At 42.5% G+C, this 11314-nt stretch overlaps 1 protein-coding gene across 1 annotated transcript; it reads left to right on the top strand.

Moving 5' to 3' along the window:
• Positions 1 to 897: 897 nt before the first annotated feature.
• LOC136957367 (myosin-7-like) lies at positions 898 to 10910 on the top strand. Its single transcript, XM_067251250.1, has 37 exons — positions 898 to 1098; positions 1265 to 1408; positions 1491 to 1647; positions 1734 to 1761; positions 1854 to 1959; positions 2053 to 2145; positions 2238 to 2301; positions 2447 to 2545; positions 2656 to 2759; positions 2849 to 2987; positions 3257 to 3375; positions 3603 to 3752; positions 3856 to 4026; positions 4204 to 4516; positions 4605 to 4669; positions 4808 to 5013; positions 5163 to 5286; positions 5372 to 5508; positions 5588 to 5843; positions 5938 to 6180; positions 6257 to 6433; positions 6535 to 6680; positions 6762 to 6852; positions 6941 to 7330; positions 7429 to 7555; positions 7705 to 7823; positions 7902 to 8098; positions 8211 to 8394; positions 8473 to 8638; positions 8727 to 8851; positions 8937 to 9245; positions 9372 to 9575; positions 9658 to 9954; positions 10080 to 10184; positions 10291 to 10386; positions 10469 to 10603; positions 10783 to 10910. Exons 1-37 carry the CDS (start codon positions 898 to 900, stop codon positions 10801 to 10803), a joined length of 5808 nt encoding a protein of 1935 aa, XP_067107351.1. The 3' UTR covers positions 10804 to 10910.
• The last annotated feature ends 404 nt before the right edge of the window (positions 10911 to 11314 follow it).

Here is an 11314-nt window from a genome sequence, read left to right as displayed (position 1 = left end):
GCAAAGAAATACGAAACAATTCTGGAAAACACCCTATAAAGTGAAGATTAGAAACTATAAGCTCTGACATTTGGTATTCCCATCATGAAGCTGCCTTACGATGTAAAACTCCCTATTAGGTGTCATTACAAAGGATGATGCATTTGAAGCAGTCAGGTCACTCCTCCCCCTGGCCCCTATGATAGCCTCTTGGAACAATGAGCCTCATAGGTCTATGGGAGCACACCTCTACCCCAAATAAAGAAATCATTTTTAAATCGAGCTTGTTTTCTGTCCATGTAGGGCTGAACAGTACCCTTTATAAACAAGCTTGCAGGGCTGGAGAGGAGACAGAGAGCAGGCAACCTGAAGGTAAGAACATAGATCTGTTAGAGAGACAGAGCAAAGAAACTTGTCAATGAAAAAAACATTTGTCTTAAGCTGATTATCAAAGTGTATCTGCAAACAATGAGCTGGTCAATAATTAATTCTTCATATCTATTTTATTCTCAGGAGTTTTGAACAAATCCAGGCCTAACAATCAGGTATAACTGTTGAAATTAAATTTAACAATAGAGTCTAAAGCATAAAAAGAAATATTAAAAACTGAACAATGATTTAGAGCTGTTGAAATAGTATCAACAGTCATTATATATTATACATCATGTTATGTAACGTGTTAGAACATAAGTAATTGTTGTTGTTTTATGTATGCATTGAATATTGTAGAAACAAAATTTCATTTTACTTACATTTTCGTGCTATTATAGGATTTGGACTGGTACTGAAACTGGTCTTCACTCTAGCCCTAATGTCTTCATCTAAAACATACTGCAACAGTTTGTTAAACTATCGTGGGGGGGATTAATATTTTATAAAGATAATATTGTTTATTTTTCTCATGCCACAGATCTCAGGATGGGGGACGCATTGATGGCCGAGTTTGGGACAGCAGCTTCTTTTCTGCGGAAGTCAGATAAGGAACGTCTGGAAGCCCAGACTCGTCCCTTTGACATGAAGAAGAACTGCTTTGTGCCTGACCCAGAGGTTGAGTACGTCAAGGCACTTATAAGCAGTAGAGATGGGGACAAAGTCACAGTTGAAACTGAGTTTGGGAAGGTATGCACAAACAAATTATTAATAAGTAAAAATAGCTGATTGTACAACTGTTATATTCTTCCAAAGTATATGGGAAACAATAAATCAAGTCTATGGTATTTTCTAATAATGCAAAAGGTCACAAACAGTAAAATAAATTTACAGTCTGCACTCTATCCATTTCCAGACAACAACTCATAAGGAGGATGACATCCATCCCCAGAACCCGCCAAAGTTTGATAAAATTGAGGACATGGCGATGTTCACCTTCTTGCACGAGCCTGCTGTGCTGTTTAACCTCAAAGAGCGTTATGCAGCCTGGATGATCTACGTGAGTAACACAACGTACAAATAGGTTCCTACTGAGTAGAATATGATCATTAAAGAAGTAAAAATACTCTCCTCCCCCACAGACCTACTCAGGACTGTTCTGTGTGACTGTCAACCCCTACAAGTGGCTGCCAGTGTACGATCAGTCAGTTGTCAATGCTTACAGAGGCAAGAAGAGGAGTGAAGCTCCTCCTCACATCTTCTCCATCTCTGATAATGCCTACCAGTACATGCTGTCAGGTAAAACCCAACATGGTCTTTTAATACATTTGTACTGATGAAGCCAAATTGATCAAATTAATGTGGAAATGTTTTTTTCTTGACAGACCGGGAAAATCAGTCTGTCCTGATCACGTAAGTGCATAAAAGCCTACATGACTTAACTTGGCCATACAATAGGTATGTCTCTGGCTCTTTCACACTGTGCATTTTCTATCCCTTCTCAGTGGAGAATCTGGTGCAGGAAAGACTGTGAACACCAAGAGAGTCATCCAGTACTTTGCCAGCATTGCAGCTGTGAGTGGAAAGAAGGACGCAAGTCAGGAAAAAAAGGTAACATTGTAATCCTGACAAAGAGAATATTAATTTACAGTTATACTATCAAAACTCACTATAGTTTGACATTGTGTAAATATTGGATTCTAGGGTACCCTGGAGGATCAAATCATCCAGTGTAACCCTGCCCTGGAGGCTTTTGGTAATGCCAAGACCATCAGAAATGACAACTCCTCCAGATTCGTAAGATTTCTAAATTCATGTTTAACATGCACTATCTTCAACACGATTGTATCACCCAGTTGACAGTGAGTGTACAATTCCTTCACTTACAGGGAAAATTCATCAGAATTCATTTTGGAGTGAGTGGGAAGCTTTCATCCGCAGACATTGAAACTTGTGAGTAGTTTACAACTACTGTCTCAAAGATTATGCTGTATTTAATACAATTACTAGTGTAATGAAACCATCCAAACCATTGACCTCCTGCTCATAAATCGCGCTTGATCCAAGTCAATTTACATGTATTTTCTCTTTTTTACAGATCTTCTGGAGAAGTCACGTGTCACTTTCCAGCTCAAGGCTGAGAGAGACTACCACATCTTCTACCAGATCCTGTCTCAAAAGAAGCCAGAACTGCTGGGTCAGTATATAAACAGCAGTGTATTTACTATACTAAAAATGCTTGTACATTGACCACTGTGGATCTAACCAACCCAATCACATAATTTAAGTTTAAATACTTATTTACAGAGATGCTGCTTATCACCAGCAACCCCTATGATTACGCCTTCATCTCCCAAGGAGAGATTGCTGTAACATCTATTGATGATTCTGATGAGCTGATGGCTACTGATGTAAGTGAAGCATATATATAGCAATCAAGGCAATCTACTGTAATAGTATATGTAAAAATGTCATGTAAACATTTTCAACTTTACAAAAGGAAGCCTTCGATGTGCTGGGCTTCACCCAAGAGGAGAAGAACGGCATTTACAAGCTGACTGGTGCCATCATGCACATGGGCAACATGAAGTTCAAGAACAAGCAGAGGGAGGAGCAGGCAGAGGCAGATGGCACTGAGGGTAACTTTTAATTATTCAAATATTAAAACTGTCATATCGTGTACCACTTGAATCCCTTGTGCGTGGCATGGTCTTTAAGCATTGTGAAATATTTCACAGTGTTCAAATGTGAAATCTGTTATCAGCACCATCAAACCTTCCAAATGTTTTGGACCTCAATGGATCTTAATTAATTAAATACAAGATTACATAAAACCAAAATGTCACCGTGGGGCTATATCCAACCAGCTACAAACTATGTTTTACAAATCCCTGCCTCTGAATTTCAGATACCGACAAAGTGGCGTACCTGATGGGCTTGAACTCTGCTGACCTGATCAAGGGTCTCTGCCACCCAAGGGTCAAAGTAGGAAACGAGTGGGTCACCAAAGGTCAAAGTGTCCAGCAGGTTAGTCTCAAGATAATAGTTATCACATGAGGGTTACATTGTTAGAGAGTTTCAACAGAAGCCTAGCAATAATGTCGCTCAGATCTTGTGACCTTTAAAACATGTATATATTAAGTATTTTTGGACAAAGTTGGATTAACATCCATAAAAATGATCCCTCTGTCCATTTTTACAAATGTTCATATTGATCCATGTTTGATGCAATTTATTGTACCCTCTCTCTACAGGTGTACTACTCCATTGGTGCTCTGTCCAAGTCAGTGTATGAGAAGATGTTCCTGTGGATGGTGGTGAAAATCAACCAAACCCTGGACACCAAAAATGCACGCCAGCATTACATTGGTGTGCTGGACATTGCTGGCTTTGAGATTTTTGATGTGAGTATTTGGTGGAAAGGGATAATGTGCACATTACGAACGTTTATACTTTAGTACGATTCGCAGTCAGCAAGAACACTGAACCTGTAAATCTCTTTTCCAGTTCAACACCTTTGAACAGCTTTGCATCAACTTCACTAATGAGAAGCTGCAGCAATTCTTCAATCACCACATGTTTGTGCTGGAGCAAGAAGAGTACAAGAAAGAAGGAATAGTTTGGGAGTTCATTGACTTTGGCATGGACTTGGCAGCCTGCATTGAACTCATTGAAAAGGTTAGTATCAAGTTTAATTAGGTTATATTATGTATAAGAGGTGCTTATCTAAACCACTTTTGGATAAAAAGAGCTGACAGGGTTGCTTGAGTGAGGTGGAAGGACCTGAACTTATAGTCAGCACGGTTACTTCCCAAATTTGACTTGGAACATTTTGTCTTTTGTTCCGCAAACCAGCCCATGGGTATCATGTCCATCCTTGAAGAGGAGTGCATGTTCCCCAAAGCCAGTGATGCTACATTCAAGGCCAAGCTGTATGACAACCACCTGGGAAAAACTGCCAACTTCCAGAAGCCCAGGATTATAAAAGGTCGACCAGAGGCCCATTTCTCCCTGGTTCACTATGCAGGCACAGTTGACTACAACATTGGTAACTGGCTGGTGAAGAACAAGGACCCTCTGAATGAGACTGTGGTCGGACTCTTCCAGAAATCAAGCCTTAAGTTATTGGGTGTGCTTTTTGCTGGCTATGCTGGTGCTGACTCTACTGGTAAATATAAAAATAAATCTAATCATGTATCTTAAAAAAAACAAACATATTACGATGATAATATATTTGATCTCCTAATTTATGACAGCTGAGTCTGGAGGAGGAAAGAAGAAGAAAGGCTCCTCTTTCCAGACAGTGTCTGCTTTGCACAGGGTGAGTTTGTGTGTGGATGTTCAAGATGTTACAGTGATGATGATGATTAGTCTTTACAATAGATAAGAACACTGTAATTCAAGTTATCTAATACAAAAACACTAATAGCATGATTGTTCAAAATCTTTCTATCCACAGGAGAATCTGAACAAACTCATGACCAACTTGAGGTCTACTCACCCCCACTTTGTGCGTTGCATCATCCCCAACGAGAGCAAGACTCCTGGGGCCATGGAGAACCCTCTGGTCATGCACCAGCTGCGCTGTAACGGTGTGCTGGAAGGCATCAGAATCTGCAGGAAGGGATTCCCCAACAGGATTCCATACAGTGACTTCAAACAAAGGTAAAAAAAAATATATAATAATAATAATAATAAAAAGATATACATTAGTTTGGCATGTAACTCCTGTCTAAAAAAACCATTTATGATCATTGTATTAAATAATATCTGTATACTTTACTTAAATTTGTATACTGTATGATTCAATTCAGATATCGCATCCTAAACCCAAATGTTATCCCTGAGGGAGCGTTTATGGACAACAAGAAGGCAGCAGAAAAACTGCTGGGTAGTCTGGACATTGACCATGAGCAGTACAGATTAGGACACACTAAGGTAAATGTACTGAAAAGAGAGGCTGGCATAAACGCCCTATTTCAATGAGTAGCATGAAAAGGTATAATTTGAGTATCTTTATCAGGTGTTCTTCAAGGCTGGTCTGCTGGGTGTTCTAGAGGAGATGAGAGACGACCGTCTCGCTCTCATCATCACAGGGATCCAGTCCAGAGCACGTGGTCTGCTTGCCAGAATTGAGTTCCAGAAAATAGTTGATCGCAGGTAGTATTCTCTATAGTTACTACAAAATGTATCTGAGGTGAGTGAAAGTAAGCTAAAAGATCATTCTGTTTGGGATCAGGGATGCCCTGCTTGTGATCCAGTGGAACATCCGTGCCTTCATGGGGGTCAAGAATTGGCCCTGGATGAAGATGTTCTTCAAGATCAAACCTCTGCTTGTCTCAGCCGAGACTGAGAAAGAGATGGCCAACATGAAGGAAGAATTCCTGAAGCTTAAAGAAGCTTATGCTAAATCTGAAGCCCGTAGGAAGGAGCTGGAAGAGAAAATGGTCTCCCTTGTCCAGGAGAAGAATGACCTTCAACTCGCAGTCCAAACTGTGAGTGACAGCTACAACAACGGACGGGGAATAATATTGTACATAACATGAATCACATTTTTCTTGAAGTTGTAACTATTTGATCCCTTCACAGGAACAAGACAGTCTGGGAGATGCTGAGGAGAGGTGTGAGGGATTGATCAAGAGCAAGATCCAGCTTGAGGCCAAATCCAAGGAGCTGACTGAAAGACTGGAGGATGAGGAGGAGATGAATGCAGAGCTTACTGCTAAGAAGAGGAAGCTGGAGGATGAGTGTTCAGAACTCAAGAAAGACATTGATGATCTGGAACTCACTCTGGCCAAAGTGGAGAAGGAGAAGCATGCCACGGAGAACAAGGTAAAGACCAACTTGACTTGATAATGAGATCAGAGTAAAGGTGAGAACAAAATATACCTACACTATATGACTTCAGGTTAAAAACCTGACTGAGGAGATGGCAGCTCTGGATGAAATCATCGCCAAGCTGACCAAGGAGAAGAAAGCTCTCCAGGAGGCTCACCAGCAGACACTGGACGACCTTCAGACTGAGGAAGACAAAGTCAACACTCTGACCAAGGCCAAAACCAAGCTGGAACAGCAGGTTGATGATGTGAGTATCAAAAAATCAAGTCATCAAGTGTTGCTTTAAGTTACAAGTAGAACAATGGTGTATGGTTTTCGTCATGATATTCAACTTGTATGATCAACCAGCTTGAAGGTTCTCTGGAGCAAGAGAAGAAGGTAAGAATGGACCTTGAGAGGGCCAAGAGGAAGCTGGAGGGAGACCTGAAGTTGACCCAGGAGAGCCTAATGGACCTGGAGAACGACAAACAGCAGATGGAGGAGAGACTGAAGAAGTAATATTATGAACTCAAAGGACTGTATCACCACAATGCTTACTTTTAGAGAAAGGGTTACAATGTGTATAATTTCCACAGGAAAGACTTTGAGATAAGTCAACTCAACAGCAAGATTGAGGATGAGCAGGCCATGGGTGCACAGCTTCAGAAGAAACTGAAGGAGCTGCAGGTTAGTCAATAGCACTGTATGGTTAAAGCTGCCTTGTAGGATACCAGCTGTTTGAACTCTGATCTCATCAGAAATCCTTACATTGTAGGCCCGTATTGAGGAGCTTGAGGAAGAGCTGGAGGCTGAGAGAGCTGCCCGTGCCAAGGTTGAGAAGCAGAGGGCAGACTTGTCCAGAGAGTTGGAGGAGATCAGTGAGAGGCTGGAGGAGGCTGGTGGAGCCACTGCTGCCCAGATTGAGATGAACAAGAAGAGGGAGGCAGAGTTCCAGAAGGTGCGCAGAGACCTTGAAGAGGCTACTCTGCAGCATGAGGCTACAGCTGCCACTCTGAGGAAGAAGAATGCAGACAGTGTGGCCGACCTGGGGGAGCAGATTGACAACCTTCAGAGAGTGAAGCAGAAGCTGGAGAAGGAGAAGAGTGAGCTCAGGCTGGAGCTGGACGATGTGGTCTCCAACATGGAGCAGATTGTCAAGTCCAAAGTGAGTGGTCCTAATATGAGAAGTTAGGAACTAGTAACAGGTGTATGTAAGTAGCCTACTGCATATACTGATGTCCAATTAAATACCTGTTTAAACAGACAAACTTGGAGAAAATGTGCAGAACCCTTGAAGACCAGATGACTGAATACAGGACTAAATCTGAGGAGGGACAACGATCCATCAATGACTTCACCATGCAGAAAGCAAAGCTTCAAACTGAAAATGGTAAGACAACTATAGATTGGAATGAAATTTCAATGGAAATGCCACTTTCTTTACTTTCAAAGGTGAAAATATTATCCAAGCTGAAATGCCTCATAGAAAGGCCTTTCAAATCTGGCAACACAGAAGAAAAACATTTTTTCTCTCCCCAGGTGAACTTACCAGGCAAATGGAGGAGAAGGACTCCCTGGTTTCCCAGCTGACCAGAGGAAAACAGTCTAATGTTCAGCAGATTGAGGATCTAAAAAGACAACTGGAGGAGGAAATCAAGGTATGGACAGTAACTGCATTATCATTCTAGCAGAAATAATCATGGGCCAGCATCAATATTATGTCTACCTTTTTCCAGGCAAAGAATGCTCTAGCCCATGCAGTGCAGTCTGCTCGCCATGACTCAGAGCTGCTGAGGGAGCAGTATGAGGAGGAGCAGGAGGCCAAGGCTGAGCTGCAGCGCAGCATGTCCAAGGCTAACTCTGAGGTGGCTCAGTGGAGAACCAAGTATGAAACTGATGCCATCCAGAAGACCGAGGAGCTGGAAGAGGCCAAGTAAGGAGATCCTTACAATCAAACAGTGCTTCACTTCAGAATGGACAATGTACCACAATACAGTCATAATGATTGCGCTAGGATTATACAAAGTTTATTTTCTGTCAAACAGGAAGAAGCTGGCTCAGCGTCTGCAAGATGCAGAAGAGGCTGTGGAAGCTGTCAATGCTAAATGTTCCTCCCTGGATAAGACTAAACACAGACTCCAGAATGAGATTGAAGATCTCATGGTGGATGTGGAGAGATCCAATGCTGCTGCTGCTGTTCTGGACAAGAAGCAAAGAAACTTTGACAAGGTACAGTGACGGATCTTCAAGAGAATCTGGGTAGAAATACAGAGCACCATTCGTTAATGCTGCTTGTGTCACCTCCAGGTCCTGGCAGAGTGGAAGCAGAAGTATGAGGAGTCCCAGACTGAGCTGGAAAGCGCCCAGAAGGAGGCCAGATCCCTCAGCACTGAGCTGTTCAAACTGAAAAACTCCTATGAAGAGTCTCTGGATCATCTGGAGACCATGAAGAGGGAGAACAAGAACCTCCAAGGTCTGAATATTTACAAACTTGGCATAATTCTGTACATTGTCAATCAACATTGGACATTCTTTTAAACTGAATGGGTTCCTGTCAACAGAGGAAATTTCTGACCTGACTGAGCAACTTGGTGAGGGTGGAAAGAACATCCATGAGTTGGAGAAGGTTCGTAAACAGCTGGAACAGGAGAAGGCTGAGATCCAGACTGCTCTGGAGGAAGCTGAGGTGAGACAAAAAAATAATCTTAAAAAGATAAAAAGTACTCCCAGAAGCATTTGCTGGACACACATTGTGGGCTGTGTTCTTGTAGGGCTCCCTGGAGCACGAGGAAGGCAAGATTCTCAGAGCTCAGCTAGAGTTCAACCAGGTCAAAGCTGACATTGAGCGCAAACTGGTTGAGAAAGATGAGGAGATGGAAATGGCCAAGAGAAACCAGCAGAGAGTGGTGGATACCCTGCAAAGTTCCCTGGAGTCTGAGACTCGCAGCAGGAACGAGGCTCTCAGGCTGAAGAAGAAGATGGAGGGAGACCTCAATGAGATGGAGATCCAGCTCAGCCAGGCCAATAGGCAGGCAGCAGAGGCCCAGAAGCAACTCAAGGGCCTCCATGCACATATGAAGGTAAAAACGTTGTACCTAAAATATCCTGTCTTTCTAAACACCACAATGCTTATTGACTTAGTGGCTACAGCCAGAAAGAGAATTAAGTGCAAGTTTTCATGATAACAACGAATATTTTTTCGACAGGACTCCCAACTGCAGCTGGATGATGCTCTTCGTGGCAATGATGATCTGAAGGAGAACATTGCCATCGTGGAGAGACGTAACAATTTGCTGCAGGCTGAACTGGAGGAGCTGAGGTCCATGGTCGAGCAGACTGAGAGAGGCCGCAAACTGGCTGAGCAGGAACTGCTGGATGTCAGTGAGAGGGTTCAGCTGCTACACTCTCAGGTAACATGTTGATGGAGTACACCAGTTAAAACAGGTTATTGCATTCTTTCTAAATAAAAACACAACACTTTTTCTCTTATAGAACACCAGCCTGCTGAACCAGAAGAAGAAGCTAGAGGGTGACACTTCCCAGCTTCAGAATGAAGTGGAGGAGGCTGTGCAGGAGTGCAGGAATGCTGAGGAGAAAGCCAAGAAGGCCATCACTGATGCTGCCATGATGGCAGAGGAGCTGAAGAAGGAGCAGGACACCAGTGCTCACCTGGAGCGCATGAAGAAGAACATGGAGCAGACCATCAAGGACCTGCAGCACCGTCTGGATGAAGCTGAGCAAATCGCCATGAAGGGTGGCAAGAAGCAGGTCCAGAAGCTGGAGTCCAGGGTGAGTGTCTGAGGCTGGTTGGTACCTTATGGTACCTTATTCCATCCTTCCAACAAATGATTTAAGATTATGAAACGGGAAAACAGGTTCACAGCTGTCAACAACTTGGTATCCTTTTCCTCCAGGTGAGGGAGCTGGAGACAGAGGTGGAGTTGGAGCAGAGGAAGAGCAGTGATTCAGTGAAAGGAGTCCGTAAATATGAGAGACGCATCAAGGAGCTCACCTACCAGGTATACAGTAGTTCTTGCTGTCATCTGTAAAATGTCCTTTCATCAGTGCACAGAGATTGAGAAACAAGATGGAACATGATTCTGTTTCCCTTTCGTCTTGGTCCAGACTGAGGAGGACCGTAAGAACTTGAGCCGTCTGCAAGACCTGGTGGACAAACTGCAGCTGAAGGTCAAGTCCTTCAAGAGAACTGCAGAGGAGGCTGTGAGTAGAAATAGTGATCTCAGAAGCCTTTCTGTTTTCAGTTTGCTTGAGGGACTAAAATAATTGTCAATGTCTTTCTCAGGAGGAACAGTCCAACTCTAATCTGGGCAAGTTCCGTAAAATTCAGCATGAGCTGGATGAAGCAGAGGAGAGGGCTGACATTGCTGAGTCCCAGGTCAACAAATTGAGAACCAAGAGTCGTGATGCAGGATCAAAGGTTAGTTTCTCTCGGACTGATATCTACTTTGAATATAATTACACTATGATCATATTTTCCGTACAATGAATATTAGGCAGTTGCTTTCCAATGAACCCTTCATAAATACTATTGTTTATACTTTAACTAGTTTGCAAAATATTTTACTTTGTTTTAATCTCCTGCATCTTCTCCATCAGAAAGGACATGATGAAGAGTGAAGCTCTCAGATGGACGTCTTTACATCTTGAAATGGTTGTAGTAATGTAGCCTTTCCTTTGTTCTTCATGTACCTGAAACTGTACAGAATAAAGAGTATCAATGGAAACTTCTCCTTCATGTGCTGCTTTGTACGAATGAATTCAGCGTTAATACTGTAGAAGATATATGCTCATCTGTAAAAATGTATAAAACCTCTCAAGAACCAACTATATATTAAACTACAACTAGTTTTTCTCATACATCTTTTTTTTTTACCGTTTAATATGGCAAAAAAATACATTTTATTGTAGATTAGCACAAAACGCACTGATTTGCCCAGCCCCTCCTTGCCCCGCTCGTGTTCTCTCTCACTACAACGGACCCGTCTGTGAATAGCCCTGTCTCCGTGCATGCTCTGAATCAATCTGAGCGGCTTTTTCTCTCAGAAAAGACGTCCGGAGAATCAATCCGGAGTTTACGAACATAAAGGCCCAATCCCAATGTTCACTCTCACAGACTTTGAAGCGCGTT

The sequence above is a fragment of the Osmerus mordax genome, chromosome 15 (assembly GCF_038355195.1).
Source record: "Osmerus mordax isolate fOsmMor3 chromosome 15, fOsmMor3.pri, whole genome shotgun sequence".
In the NCBI taxonomy this organism is placed as follows: Eukaryota; Metazoa; Chordata; class Actinopteri; order Osmeriformes; family Osmeridae; genus Osmerus; species Osmerus mordax.
The sequence above is the reverse complement of the archived record's forward strand: the minus strand, read 5'-3'. Positions and strand labels throughout refer to the sequence as shown.